This window comes from Myxocyprinus asiaticus, chromosome 38 (assembly GCF_019703515.2).
Source record: "Myxocyprinus asiaticus isolate MX2 ecotype Aquarium Trade chromosome 38, UBuf_Myxa_2, whole genome shotgun sequence".
Classification (NCBI taxonomy): domain Eukaryota; kingdom Metazoa; phylum Chordata; class Actinopteri; order Cypriniformes; family Catostomidae; genus Myxocyprinus; species Myxocyprinus asiaticus.
The window spans coordinates 21041058-21057259 of NC_059381.1; the positions used below are offsets into that span (position 1 = coordinate 21041058).

Consider the following 16202-nt stretch of genomic DNA (forward strand, 5'->3'; position numbering starts at 1 on the left):
TACTAAAATAAAGATACCTGTTGCCTTTATTAAATAATTTACTACAAAAAAAAAAAAAAAAATACAACACCACCCTATGGCTATTTCACCTGGAAACTGGTCAACAGCACTAACAGCAACAGCCACTGGGGGCAGTGGTTTGAATTTCGGTAAGCACAGAACAATTTAAGCAGAACTCAGAACTCTCACCTAATGTTCAGTGTCGGAGCCTCTCTGTCCCGGGTGTCTCTGTATCCACTCCCCTCCGTTTTTGTATCCACGCACCTCCATTTTCTACACCCAACAACTACCATCAACAACAATACAAAAACGCTGCCCGAAAATGTTTGTGCCACCACAGACTGATCGCTGGCACCTGCCCGGCCACCCCTGTGAAAAACTCCTGGCTTCGCCCCTGCTTCTGTTGCCAAATTTACAGCATGATTAGTCTGGATTATGTTTGTTTGTAAATTGGAAGGCAATGTTTGTAAAGAAAAGGTTCATAAAAATGTGAAAAGTGTCTCTCATCCCACTAATCATGATGATAATGTTGTTATAAAGCTGCTGATGATTTTTGTTGTTGTTGTTGTTGTTGTTGTAATACTTTGTAGCATAACCATTTACTCCACTTAAATTTTTTTTCTAAATATTTAAACTCTAAATCATTTAAACCCCTTACTTTCTCACCTCACTTCACCTTGTCTTCCCTCTCAATGCATATCACTTTCTCTTTAGTCCCCGAAACACATCACATTTACATTCTGCGGGCCTAGAGAGTGACCCACTTTTCTGGGTCGTGCAGCATCTCAATACTGATTCTCAAGTGGTGTCTGGAATACTGTGTCACTTGTTGTTCACAACATTATGGCCCGAATGCTTTTATATGAGGACGTTGTGGCTCATCCATTCTTTCAATCCCGATGGGGCCTATTTTGGATTTAATGAAGCAGACCTTAACATCGCATGGTAGATCTGCATTGATCTTTAACACTGGCAGCTTGGGGCATCAGTGACAGTTTTTTTAATGGATTAGCTTAAACAGACCTTAAAGCTGCTTGCATAAGGATAAATGTCCAGCACAGAAAACTTTCATTTTAGAATGATTTATTTTCCTGATGAGTCTATATTTAGATATTTATTTATTATGTTTGTTTGTTTTTTTTAGCCTAACTCCTACCACACATCTTTAATCATTTGATACATAATTCATTTATGCAACATGTATATGTGTTGAAGCAGGCCAATTGAATTTCCTGGCTCAAGGGCAAAGGCGCAGCAGATTTTCTTCTGTGCAGAATCCAGGCGGATTCATTTCTATGTTGGCAGTAAAAGTAAATAAACAGATGAATGTTGGTGGTGATCGTGGGTAGAGTGTTAACAAGGAGAGAGAAGCTTTCACACTTGGTTTGCAAGTGCAGAAAAGCTGTCAAGTGGGTTATAGGGCTCAAATGTGCAATGAGTTTCTGTATATTCTATCCAATGTTTAAACCAACTTCCTGTTACTGCCCCCAAAGTCAACATTTGGACCCTTGCCATGTTTCTACAAAACAAAAAAAACAGGATTACATCAAGTTCAAGCATGTAAGACTGCAATGAAATCAGGATTATATATACTTTCAAATGTTGTTAGTTCCTTGTATTAATATTTGTTTTTTTTTGTTTGTTTGTTTTTTTTTGATAGGCTTGGCAAAAAAAAAAAAAAAAAGGCTCATCCAGACTGTAATTTGCATTTAAATACAAGCTCAGTTCGTCGGTGTATGAAATTCCCCATCGACAGCATGCTCCATTCACTTTCCTGTCAGGGGGATTGTACGCTAACCCTGTTTGATCAAAACTGTGCTGAGTAGGGATAAAACATGTCTGCATCCTTGCTGTCAACGCATGTATGTATTCTGTCACTGTTTTAAGTCCTCATATCTGCTCCATTTGAAGTGTTCCATTTACGACATATACTGTAGGTAATTTAGACTTTTCTGGTGCCTTTTGCAAGCATTGAACATATAATGTGTTTATTGGGTATAGTATAGTGGTTAAAGACCTTGGATAATGGCCCAAAGGTTGCAGTAGGTACAAACCTGGAAAGGGCAATTCATGAACTATACCAGAATGCTCCAGGGAGACTGCTTTAAGTGTACTTTACATTGCTTAAGATCTGCTAAATGGCAAATAATTAAATATGATCATATTGTCAGGTGAACAGGTATGCAGAAAAAAATATATATACAGTACATTTGTTATTTAAATTCACTTTATTCATTCAGCCTACTTAAGATATTGTATTTTGCTTGGTCTCTTTTGACATTAAAGTAAATACTTGAGAATCAACTCAAATTGTGCTGCAAATATTTCAGAAAAATATTTCAGCTCTGTAGGTCTATTCAATGCAAGTGAATGGTGACCAAATCTTTGAAGCTCCAAAAAGCACATAAAGGAAGCATAAACGTAATCCATAAGACTCCAGTGGTTTAATCCATGTCTTCTAATGCGATCCAATCGGTTTTGGGTGAGAACAAACCAAAATGTAAACAATTTTTCATTGTAAAATAAATCTTGACATCAGCAGTCTCCTTAACGATCATGATTTCAAGCGCGATTACACTTCCTAGCGCCATCTAGTACTCTGCACATGCAACTCAAGAGTATAGATTCTAAGCTTGGAATTAAGGAAGATTTTTTCTTTCTTTTTTTTATCCTCTTTTCTCCCAATTTGGAATGCCCAATTCCCACTACTTAGTAGGTTCTTGTGGTGGCAGAGGACAAGTCTCAGTTGCCTCCGCTTCTGAGACCATCACTCTGTGCATCTTATCATGCGGCTCGCTGTGCATGACACCGCAGAGACTCACAGCACGTGGAGGCTCATGCTACTCTCCACGATCCATGCACAACTTATCACGCGCCCCATTGAGAGCAAGAACCCCTAATCGTGACCACGAGGAGGTTACCCCATGTGACTCTACCCTCCCTAGCAACTGGGCCAATTTGGTTGCTTAAGAAACCTGGCTGGAGTCACTCAGCACGGCCTGGATTCAAACTCGCGACTCCAGGGGTGGTAGTCAGCATCAATACTCGCTGAGCTACCCAGGCCCCTGGAATTTAGGAAGATTACGTTTATATGTTAATAGAAATAATGTAAAATGGCAAGAGTTGAATATATTACTGTCAGATTTAGCACTTTTGCTAGGAGCAGTCATTTCCATTCCAAAGGCCTTGAAACATTTGAATGAAGCCTGCATTCTCCCTTACTGAATAGAATTATCCATGTGTTTTGTCCCGTTTTATCCAGCCTATTCACCAACCCTGCAGCGTCAATCACAAACAATTAGTTTTTACTGTCCGTGTGATGGCACTGGAATAGAATGGCAAGTACGTCAGCCTAACCGTGATGTTTTTCACAGGGCTCCATTCATCTTAAAATTACCTCATGAAATATGCTGTATAGATTTCTTTGTTGAAATTTTTGCTCGATGGAAGTCTGACCTTTGTTATGAATGAGAAATATGGTGAAATTAATCCAATAACATGTGGCTCTGCTAATATTAGATAGAACTTAAGGTTCCAATCCCCACACTTGAGGAGTCTCTTTTATCTTTCAGCTTTTCTTGTCTCATTTTAAGTCTACATGAAATCAAAATTGACCTTATTTATTTTTGTGTGAAATACGTTTTCTTTGTCTTTTTATTGCAAACAATACATATTTGTAATCTCAAAATGCGTTGCGAATGGCATGTCATGTCGACTTCAAAATTGACTAAATACGTTTTTGTCCTGTCAAGACAAGTCCATTGTTCATAAAGTTTGACATTGTTAAGAAAAATACATATTTGGGAATGCTCTTACCTGGTTCTGCAGACAACAGTCATCTGAAGACTGCAGGATGTTGCCATTTTTCTCTGTAGTAACAGCAAGCGCTTCGATGCCATCTCAAGGTCATTTGTGGAGCTGCTGTCAAACTGCTGTCTTTACGCAAACACTGCACTGTAAAATCTAATTAGTTGACCTTACTTAGATTTTTCAAGGCAATCGGTTTGCACACTTTTTCTATGTAAACATACTTATTTGGCTCAAGTAAACTGAATGTAATTTTTTAAGTAACGTTAACTAGTTACAAGTAAGCGTAACTCATCTACGATTAAAGTATTGTTGCTTTGATTTAATTATTTAAATTGGGTTATAACATGTCTTGTACAGAAAGATATGAGGGATAAGGGAAATTATGACTAGACTCTAAGTTAGCCTTATGGTACACTGGACTCTACTCAGTACTTCATAGTGCACATAAATCTGCCCTTTGTAAAGTACAGTTGAGTAAAGAAGAATGGCTTAAACTAAACAGGCTCCAATTTCACCAGAGGTAACACTAATCACCCTCATGGTGACTTCACAAAAATCTCAATTATCAACCAGCTTCAACAAAACATCAACAATAGTCATAAGAATTAAAACTAAATAAATTTTTTAATAAAAAACTATTATTTTACTACATAAGTTACCTTGTTTTGACCAAACAAACATAATTTATTCAAGCGCAAGGGTTTATGGGTATTCCACACAGCCGCAATTTTGTACTTGGTAATTTTAAGTTAGTAGTACTCGAAGCCAAATTTTAAAGAACTTATGTATTTGAGTTATGATTCCAAAATGTGACATTTCAAGTAATGTTTAATTAGGACCTCTTAAATGTTTTTATTAATGACAACTTTAGGATTTAGAGAGTAACTGTAACTTAATTTAAACTAGTAAGAATTAAAAAACGTAAGATTAAGTTGAGTAAACTATTTTTTATAATTTGAGATTACTATTAGTGTTTACAGTGTGCTTCAGTTGCTAATAAATTTGTTAAAATAAAAAAAAAAACATTTATATGTTGTTTTCTTTATAGGTTCTCAGAGGATTCAATATTTTTTATATAAACTGCAAATGAAACAACAACTAAAGTCGATGCTCATTCAGAATTCTGTTTTCTTTTTTATCACAAACTATTAGACTGTACATTTTTACCCTTTGAGACTGTGTCAGTGATCCTATTTTTAATAAGTAAGAATACAACATAATTGCAAATGCCTGAACAATAGAACTTTGGGAAAAGCAGCCAAAGCCTTCTGAGAAAAAGAGGGATAATGATGTAATACTGCTACTTTCAAATGAAAGACAATTCCACTTAGAATTTTCACTTTGATAATAAATCTCTAATTCTGAAATCAGTCGTGAAAGTACAACAAAAGAGGAGGTGACATGCTGAATAAAACCATCTGTGGCTGACTGGGTGTCTGACAGGTGCCCAGTAGGTAATCTGCACCTTACTACAGGTGAAATTTATTATAGGGAGTTAGCCATGTACCTTAAAGAAGTGCAGTCATTTTGACAACTGTGCCACTGAACTGCCTTAGCAGACATTTTTCAACCAAAGCAACTTATTAAAATTAATTGCAGGCAGTTGGTAGCTCATTTCCACTCATGCCCACTGCTTTATACGGCATTCAGGACTATACTTTTCATTTCAAAGAGTTGAAATGAGGACTCTTCATGGACTTATGCACTGAAAATGCTTATATAAGCAATGAATGAACAGAGTTTTACTCCATACTCTGTTGAAACTCTCAGTAGAGAGTTGCCTACCTCTCTATTATGTCTTATAGGCCTATGCAAAACAGGTATTGGTTAAACAAAGAGAACATGTTGCTTCAGTCTCACACAGAATTTGAGGGCATCTTTGCAACGTTTGTCTCTGTCTGCTAATATGGATACATTATTCAAGCATTGGTCTATTTTTAACTCCACCCTACACCACTCTCACTGACACACCTGCCAGATCTCTGAAGGAGGAAAAACATTCTGGACTAAATCGGTTGTACCACTTCAGTCGTTCAATGGCTGCAGGGCATGTGCCCACCTATGAAGCGCAAGAAATGGGTTAACGTTATCAACAGAACAGATTTATATACAGCAACTGAAATTTTTTATTTTTGTTGTGTTGACGGAGGAAAGAGACATACGTTTTTAGGATGCTTATAAATTTGACCGGGAACATTCGACAAGGGTTTTAAATGCAACACATCCTTGGGCGGGCGACGGAGAACGCCTGTTATGCACGAGGAGAGCGCGAGACCGGTGCACTGCTGAACAAACCAGTTCAACATTTGAACTTTTTATAAAAAGTCATATGACACTGGCTTTTGGACCGAGCACTTGACCTAATGGATCTTCAAGAAACTCTGCTTCGGTGACAGTGGGGCTGTCACATGCCAACGGGACCGAGAACAGATAACTGGGGCAACTGAAAATGTCTTTATTTTTCTCGTATACATTTAGAATTTGTGCTCCAGTGTAGCTACTACATATGAGTCATCCAACACTGGCATTATAAACGCCCAGAGACTTCGCCAATTACTAAACACAGTCTTTGAGGAGGTGAGTGGATTTCACACCTTACACTTTGACTCTTTAAAACTACAAATGCCTAATCGTAGGATTACGATTAGACGAACAAAAATGATGTTGTATCACCTGTTGTGAGTGAACACGATGGCAAGCAACGTAGATGAGAGATGTTTTACGAGCAGTTCCATACCGAGTGACCTTTGTCGTTTTTTTATTCAATGTTTTTTTTTTAACAATTTTAAATAAGTAGTGCCCTGTTCGTTAATTTTAGCTGAAAAGTTCTCACATAAAAAAGGCCCTGTGTAAATTCGGACAATTTAGTTCTTTACCCCGAATTTGTTTTTGAGATTCGTTATATATATAGCCTAGCCTATACATCTATAAATCTAAATTATTTTTAATTTATATATATATATATATATATATATATATATATATATATATATATATATATATATATATATATAATAATAATCCTACCCAGTGAATATATTCAGTCGTAATTTCAGTTCTGAAATCAATACCTAATTATACATGGGTTTGTTAATTCTGTTGGTTAAGGCGTTCATCCACTGTAAGAGCAAGGTGACATTTGAAAGACTGGTGATGTATGGCGTGTGAGTTATTGCATGTCACTTCAGTCTCCAGGGGCGATGGGATGGGATGCTACAAGCCCGCACTTCGCACTGTTCCGCTGGGGTGTCCGTAAGAAGGCAGCTAGGACTGCAGTTGTCGGTAGGCACCTCAGCGAAACAATGCCCTGACAGATATTTCAACTCAATGCCTGAACTGCTGTTATTATAAAGGATAATGGGCCCGGAAAAGAATGGGGTTGAATTGCCTTTACGCGCCGTGGACGTGTCCGGTTCATCACCAAGTAACGGAGAAGAAGAAACGGAGATGTGTGCACCGGCCGAAGTGATAGAGAGTCACTTTGAGGATCCGCTTTTGATGCAACTGCCCGCTGAGTCCAATCCGTGGAGGTAACTGACACAACTCAAGGTTTGATTGCTCGCGTGCACTTTTGCTCGTGCCAACTTGAACGACATTGATGCGATAACAGACGTGAAGTCAAGAGGAAAATCTCTCTTATTACTTTAAACCGTACACGATTTATTAAACGCCTTTTCTTATGGTTCTTGTTGATCAGAGGCTGTTTTAGTTGGTATTGAGGCATCATTTGCAGTGTGAAGTTTTCAGAGCAGACGACAAACTGGTACTCTGTGGAAAGCCATTATCATCTCTGGTCTCTTTGCGTAATGAATCGAGCTTGCTCTTAAAATAGTGTGGACAGAGAACAAACAAGCAACAACCCAACTAACAGTTTCTAACAACGTTTTCCAAACGTTCCCGTTAGGTTGTGAAAACGTTCAGGGAACGTTCAAAACGTCCATTAAAAAAAAAGAAATCTTGGTTATAAGAACGTTCTGGAAACTGTTTGAAAATTGTGGGCTTTTTTTTTTATTTATTTTTTTATTTTTTTTACAATGTAGCAACATTTAAAGAGCATTTCACTAATGATGTATGAATAACGGTTTGAGAATGACAGAAAACGTTGAAAGAACGGTCTATTAACGTTACTGCAAGAATGTGTGTTCATAACTTTGAGAGAACTTTTAGAGAACATTGGCTAAAGTTCTGTGAACATGCCCTGTCTTTCTCATGGAATTGCCTGAAAAATTATGGACAATTACATTTCGTCTATTTGTATTGGTAGCTTAGTGACATCTCTTGAAGGATGGTAATACAGTTAATATTCCGGTGGTCATGTAATACAGTATTATTGCATTTCTTTCTTTCTCTGGAGTAGGCTGAATCACTCACTTTCCTTGAGTAGTATGGCATGTAATGATTAGGAACTTATGCAATGTGTTTTTTTAACCTCCTGAGACCCCACGTCCTCAGGAGTGGACATTATGTTTTGGCTTCGCTATAGGCTAATCATAATTTAATTTCATTTAAACTGATTGAACTCAGTTCAGGAGACTCTAGGCTGTCATTAAAGTGTTGAACTCAATGCACTGAGTCATGTGACAAAACAACATGGTGCCGATCTCATCTGAGTTTGTCTTTGGGAGAAACGGCAACAAAACTACATCTGGTAAGAAACCTCATTAAGTTTTTACATTAAAACCTGTTTGAGTCAAAAGAGTAGAGTCTCTAGTTTAATCCGATATGCCATTTTTAAAATGTCATCAATTTATTCAAAATGACACGCTGATAAACACAATGACCATGTACATGGACTATTGGCACATTTTCCTTAAAATATCCTATATTCACTGTGCATTATCACATTGAGAATCAAAGGGTTCATCCAAAAGCAGAAAAATGTTGTTTTCAGTGGCTTTATATGGAGTTAGGATGAAAATAAGGTGCATTTCGAACTATTCTGAGACCAGTGCAGACAGACAGCACACTGGAGGTTAAGTCATTCACTAAATAGGGAGCAAGAAAGCATCCAATAGCTCTCTATGCAGCTAAGTTTATTCACTCCTAACATCCAGTCTAAAGTTGAGTTTCAGGCTGCAGATGATGTTTGGACCACTCAACATGTTTGGCAGACATGGAACAATGGTAATCAGTACATTGATTCAGAATTTATTATGTATAATTTTATTTTAACATGATTAGCAGTGATTGAATGATGTTGGCCATTACTTTGAATCAGAATTAATTATGCTATTTCTGGTGTAATTTCTATAACGTCTCAAAAACATGATTGACCAACACTCCTGGAAACATAATAAACAATTTGTTTAAAACAAATCTGACTTTCTATAGCTTGGTATTATTTAAAATTTCACAACTTAGTCCCGCTGTCCACATATGAACATACATTTTTAGGAAAAAAAAAATGTTTTGCATGTTTTTTAGGGGCTACTTGTTACAAATTAAAAAGGCGAATGGAAAATGCACACAACAGTCACACTCGGGTCTCAGGAGGTTAAGATAATTTACTCCATTCTTAGTGAGTTATCGTGCTTGAGTTTATCTTCATTCACTTTTTGAAGCTGGTATTCAGGTATTATTGAGAAAGGATAATATTTCTTTCTTAACTAGAACAGTAGTGGCATAAGATTGTATTTTTGATGTGTATGAGTGTTGACACACGCTCATGAGGTGAAGTGTTAAGTGCTTCACAGCATGCAAGGGTCCCCGGAGCAGCTCTGGCATTTTTCCGATGCAGCTTCACTCATGATGTGAAATTATCTTTCAATCTTTCAACTTTTCCCCATATTTTTTGAGAATAACATTTTAAGTCTAACATCATTTGTAAACCATAATCACTATGTAAACCGTAATGTCACAAAATTGTAGTTTAATACCCTTTTGCATTTCAGTAAAAATAAGCTTCCATCTGCATTCCCCATTACCTTATAAAGGTCTTAGATACAATTCAGTGTCACTTTAGTGTCAAATTTTGACTCGCTGATCACCTTCTTTTGAGCCAAATCCTTATATCCGAGCACAACAATTGACCTTGTGAAGGTGCATCCTTGCTGTTGTGGCTCATTATCATCACTGTCCTTACATGTTTCTGTTTGTGGTCACTTAATGAACTGGTTAAAAGTTGTCCTATGTAGGTGCAGTGTCTGTGACCCAAAACGAAACTTCTTTAACAGGTTCTGGATCAGAGGCAGGAGCAGATGTGCAAACCCAAAAAGCCAAGCTAGCACCTACTACTCACAACATGTGGAAACCTCACATCTTTTCTGTTGCTGGCAGATGTGTTGATCCCAGAAGAACTGTGTAAGACCAGCTAAAAGGTGGCTGGAAAGAATCCATTATGTAATATATCATCATATGTTATTTATCATACCAGTGATGGATGTCACTTCCATTCCATTCCATTCTCTCTCTCTCTCTCTCTCTCTCTCTCTCTCTCTCTCTCTCTCTGACTATTTTAAATCAGGTACTATGCAAACTCTCCCTGCCACATTTAGGGATTAATGCTGTCACTACATTTCGGTCAATATCTGTTCACATCTGCATTCACATACTGCCAGATTAGGATTTAATAGACTTCAGAATAGGATTAATTGAAAGTGTCTTTGAAAGTGTCAAGGTTACTTTGAAAACCTCAGCATAATGTTCTTCAGAATCTGTTACCAAAGCAACAACATAAAATTTAGCCTTGGTTATTTGTAATTTGCATGTCTTTTAGTGAGTAAATGCCAAGAAATTGAGTGTGTTGTGAATTGACAACATTATGCCACAAATGCTGTTGATTGAGCTTAACTTGTATTTAACCCAAAAAATTAGTGTAAGCCATTTTCCTCCATATTGGTAAACATTTGCCACACAGGTCAAGTTATCAAAGTGAACCAAATGACTCATCGATGGCTCTTTAAAATATTCATGTGTAGCTGCCATAAATTGAGCCCAGTATCAATCAAACTCCTCCCAAAGCTGCCTTCAGCTATAGCCGTTGTTAATATCTATGGTAAATACAGTAGCACAGAGTCCTCGTGTATAGCTAGGGTTTGTCCTTGGTGAGCATAGCCACAAATTAGCTAGCTTCCTCCTACCTGTCACCTCCTCTTAATTTAGCCTTAATTTACATGAAACTCTCTGTTCTGAGGCGCTGTGTCTCTCAGAGTTGAATTCATCAAGGATTCCCTATCATATCTTTGGATACTCATTTGCTGGAGGCAATGCTTGAGCTTTGTGCTTACCTATTGGTCTTGTTTTTTCAGCCTGATCTTATGGAAATTATCTTAATCTCTTACAAAATGACATTACGTGGTTCATTAAACATATAGCAGCAGCTCTGAAGTTATATTTTTGGCATTTTTTGCTTTTAATAGATAGGTTAGTGGAGAGAGACTGAAAATAACTGGTGAGAAGAGGGAGATCAGGAAAAGACCTCAAGTAGGGACTTGAACTTGGGTCGCTTGGGATGTTACTGCACCATATGTCCGAACTCTAGTGTTTATATCATCAGGAAACTTCTGCGATACGTACAATGAGCCACATTAAAATAATTAAGCAAAAATGTTGGTATAGTACGAGATTCTATGAGATGTGGTTGTGTTTTTCAGATATGTCTGCATATTGCAAAACTCTCTCAGGCCAGTGCTCCAGTTTAACTGCATCTCAGGACCTGAAATGATTAAAACAGACAAGAGACTCATGACATATTCAAAGATTTCTCTGATGCTGTGACAGTGTAAAGAATTCATAACACAACAACAACAAAAACATCTGTAAAAAAAATATCATCTTTTGTAAGACTGCTAGTACAGCAACACAGTATCAATCCATAAACAATTTTGCTACTGTATTATACGGGTAGCGTATCTACCTTGACATTATCAGTGTTTCAAATCAATGACTTGAAAGAATGAGCTCTCAGAAACACACACATTTATTTCTTACTAAGCTAGAGAAATCTCTCAAGTCTCTTGACTGGAATATTGACATTACTGACAGGAATTTAAAAGAACTGCTCTTCTAGTGTGGTTTTATAAATCAGAGTGACAAAAGTTTTAGCATATTTTTAAAATCTGTTTGTCAAGTAGCATTCTGAACACATAAGGTGTGTTTGAATATATTTGTGAATGAGGTTGCTTGTTAGAGACACATTTAATTGCAACCCTGGCAGTCTCTTAGAATCCTGACCTATTACAACAGCAGCAAGGTGGGTAGGCGTGTAAGTCGTGCTATGAATTTACAATCTGTGTGTGTATGTGAGCCATAGTATTCATTTGAAAAATGTAGAATGTACTTTGATTGAACGCACTCATAATTGCACATTTATGCACACTTAACACTGCCACACTATAGTTTATGTATGTATATTGTTCACTGGGGCATTTGGTCTGGTCCTTGTTTCTTGGTTTGGTAACTTTCTTTCAACAACAGGCATGAGATCATTACTCACTTTTGGAGGCTTCGCTGAGGCTGCAGGCACAGTGTGACTGTGTGTTCATCAATTCATCTCAGTTGTTTGTTATTCCCTTGAAGGGTGAAGATGCCTTTTCACCATGTGAGAGCAGGGCTGCTCTACACAGACAACTACCTGAGCAACTCTCTCTCTGAAACCAGTGAAGAGCAGCTTGCCAACCTCTCCACAGAAGAGCTTGGTGGTGAGTGTTTTTTTTTTTTTTTTCTGTTTGCCTATAGCGGTCTGTTTTTCTGAATGTGTATGTATTGTTTTTTATTTCATTATAATGAAGGTGTTCTTAGATTTAAAGATATATATATATATATATATATATATATATATATATATATATATATATATATATATATATATATATATATTATTATTTTTTATTTTATTTTATTTATTTATTTATTTATTATTTTTTTTGGAAAACAAAAGGAACATTTTGGAGATTCATCAGCGACAACATTAAAACCACCTACCTAATATTGTGTAGGTGCCCCTTGTGCCACCAAAACAGCGCCAACCCACATCTTAGAATAGCATTCTGAGTTGCTATTCTTGTCATTACAATTGTACAGAGTGGCTATCTGAGTTATCGTAGACTTTGTCAGTTCGAACCAGTCTGGCCATTCTCTGTTGACCTCTCAGATCAACAAGGCGTTTCCATCCACAGAACTGCCGCACACTGGATGTTTTTGTTTTTGGCACCATTCGGAGTAAACTCTAGATCAAACTCTATCTGGCACCAACAATCATCCATGCGATTATCTAATCAGCCAATCATGTGGCAGTAGTGCAGTGCATAAAATCACGCAGATACGGGTCAGGAGCTTCAGTTAATGTGTACATCAACCATCAGAATGGGGAAAAAATGTGATCTCAGTGATTTGGACCATGGCAGATGGGCTGGTTTGAGTATTTCTGTTACTGCTGATCTCTTGGGATTTTCACACACAAAAGTCTCTAGAATTTACTCCGAATGGTGCCAAAAATAAAAAACATCCAGCGAGCAGCAGTTATTTGGACAGAAACACCTTGTTGATGAGAGAGGTCAACGGAGAATGGCCAGACTCATTTGAACTGACAAAGTCTATGATAACTCAGATAACCGCTCTTTACAATTGTGGTGAGAAGAATAGCGTCAGTGCGGGTTGGTGCTGTTTTGCCAACAGCACCAACCTAATATTGGGACCTAATATTGGGACATACACAATATTAGGCAGGTGGTTTTAATGTTGTGGCTGATCGGTGTATATAGTCCTCTGATGTCATATAATAGCTTTGCATGAGGAATAGATCAAAATTTTGGTTTTTATTCACTGAAAATTTTCACTTCCGCTTCAGCTCTCAAATCTCACTGTGGGGATGGGGGCATGGTCATGTGTCTGTCTGCGGGAGAGAGAGAGAGCGGTAAGGCTCATCACCTGGGTTGTAATTATCTCTAACACCTGTATCTGGAGTGGTGGTGGTGTAGTGGACTAAAGCACTGAATTGGTAAGTGGAAGGTTGTTGGTTCAATCCCCATAGCCACCACCATTGTGTCCTTGAGCAAGGCACTTAACTCCAGGTTGCTCCAGGGGGATTGTCCCTGTAATCAGGGCACTGTAATTGCTTTGGATAGAAGTGTCTGCCAAATGCATAAATGTAAATGTATCTTGTTATAGTGATGGTGGAGGGAGACTTAAAGGTGACCAGAGGAGAGACAGCTGCTGTTTGTGTTTTGTGTCTTTGTTTCATTAAATATTACTTTGACTGTTCAGCTGGTTCCCACCTCCTCCTTGCCCGTTTGAACCATGTTACATTGGTGCTGAAACCTGGGAAGGAGGAGACAGGAACCAGCTGAACAATCAAAGTAATATTTAATGAAACAAAAAAGAAACAAAACACAAACACACACACACACGGTAGCTGCATGTGGCTCTCTATCTTCTTCTCTGGTGAGCTGGTCGCCTTTAAGTCTCCCTCCGCCATCACTATAACAAGAGACAGGTGTTAGAGATAATTACAACCCAGGTGACGAGCCTTACTGCTCTCTCTCTCCCGCAGACACACACACGACCACGCCCCCATCCCCACACTCACATATTCACACAGGTGCCTCACATTCAGTCATGTCACATGTGAGAATTTTGCCATTAATGACATCATGGTGTAATATATTTGAACCTGAAGAGAATGCAAATGAGATTTCAGAACTTCGGCTAGGTGTCAGACAGGGTTAGTATCATGTGTAAAGATGACCATTATTCGTCACGTTGCATAAATTTGTTAAAGGGATAGTTCACCCAAAAAGGAAAATTCTCTCATCATTTACTCACCCTCATGCCATCCCAGTTGTGTATGACTTTCTTTCTTCTGCACAAATTAAGATTTTTAGTAAAATATCTCAGCTCTGTAGGTCCATACAGTACAAGTGAATGGTGACAAGAAATTTGAATCTCCAAAAATCACATAAAGGCAGCATAAAAGTAATCCATTAGACTTTGGTGGATAAATCCATATCTTCAGAAGCGATATGATAGGTGTGGGTGAGAAACATATCAATATATATGTGATTTTTTTACTATAAATTTCCACCTTTGACTAGCCCTGACCAGTAGGTGCACGAAGAATGCAAATTGCCAAAAAAACAAAAAACAAAGAAGAATGTGGAAGTGAAAGTGAAAGTGGAAAAAAGGACTTAAATATTGATCTGTTTCTCGCCCACATCTATCATATTGTATCCACTGTAGTTTTATGGATTACTTTTATGCTGCCTTTATGTGCTTTTTGGAGATTCAAACTTCTGGCCACCATTAACTTGCACTGTATGGACCTACAGATCTGATATATTCTTCTAAAAAATTTCATTTGATTTGTGTTCTGCAAAAGAAAGAAAGTGATACACATCTGGGATGGCATTAGGGTGAGTAAATGATGAGAGCATTTTATTTTGGGTTAACTATCCCTTTAATCAAACAAAGCTTGTTGTATGGCTTCAGAAGACTTGGAATATAGCACACAAGTCTTATTTTTGTTTCTTTTTTGTCCTTTTAGGAACTTGACAGCCATGGTCTTTATAAACTGGCATTAAATGGAAATGATTTGCTTCAAAATTACTGCTTTTGTGTTGAACAGAAAAATAAAATAATATTGGTTTGAAATGACATGAGGTCATGAAGGTAAGTAAATAATGATAGAGTTTTCATTTTGGGGTAGACAGTCCTTTAAATGAAGGAAACAATCTTTTCTTTGTTTCCTGTTTTACTGTTTTTTGTTTGGGTCACTAGAGAGTAACCATAAGAACCCCAGGATTTACTCCCTTGTGCCTTCACTATGATAAACATTACAAAATCCCTCTACACATGGTTGCTACCCCACTATAGTCCTGTAACTGTAAATCTCACTTTCCTCATCTGGAACATCTCACCATTCATGTGTTAAGGCACTGCCCCAGGGCACGCAAGAAGATCGATGGTCTGACTTGTTCTTTGAGGGTGTTGTGAATACGATGGTTTGAGCTGTGAAACTCTGGTCAGTGAAATTACTCTCAGATGGAATTAAAGCTTCCAATACCTCCTTTAAAAATTCATGTTTTGACAGACAGGAACTGAGGGCATGAGAAATATAATCATGTGATTATACCTGAGGCCCAAACATAAATTATGTAACATTTTCTATAGAGAATGGTTGAAGCAAACTACCAACTATGTTTATAATCAGTTCTCTTAAGATTAGGTCATGATGTGTCAACCTGATACTTCGTGTTAAGTACTTTTTTGAGCTATTAAAATTGCCTTGAGGTCTTTCAGATGCCAAACAGAACTTGAGGGTTTTATGAGGATATAAACATGAGGATATTTTATTTTAGAGCAATGCAAAGGCATACAGGCATTTTTTAAATGCAGGGAGTGCATGCTTCAGCATATCAAAAAGCACACAGGACATCAGACTTTTTATCCCAGAATAA

At 37.6% G+C, this 16202-nt stretch overlaps 1 protein-coding gene across 2 annotated transcripts in view; it reads left to right on the plus strand.

Moving 5' to 3' along the window:
- The first annotated feature begins 6054 nt into the window (after positions 1-6054).
- The window catches only part of caln2 (calneuron 2), a 62064-nt gene continuing 51916 nt past the window's right edge, over positions 6055-16202 (plus strand). The window contains exons 1-2 of one of the 2 annotated variants that reach the window (XM_051677052.1): positions 6055-6387; positions 12328-12449. In XM_051677052.1, coding sequence (XP_051533012.1) covers positions 12335-12449 — 115 coding nt within the window. In that variant the 5' untranslated portion in view covers positions 6055-6387; positions 12328-12334. Of the gene's footprint in view, positions 6388-7167; positions 7341-12327; positions 12450-16202 lie in introns of those variants that run through there. The other variant, XM_051677050.1, reaches the window with a different exon arrangement.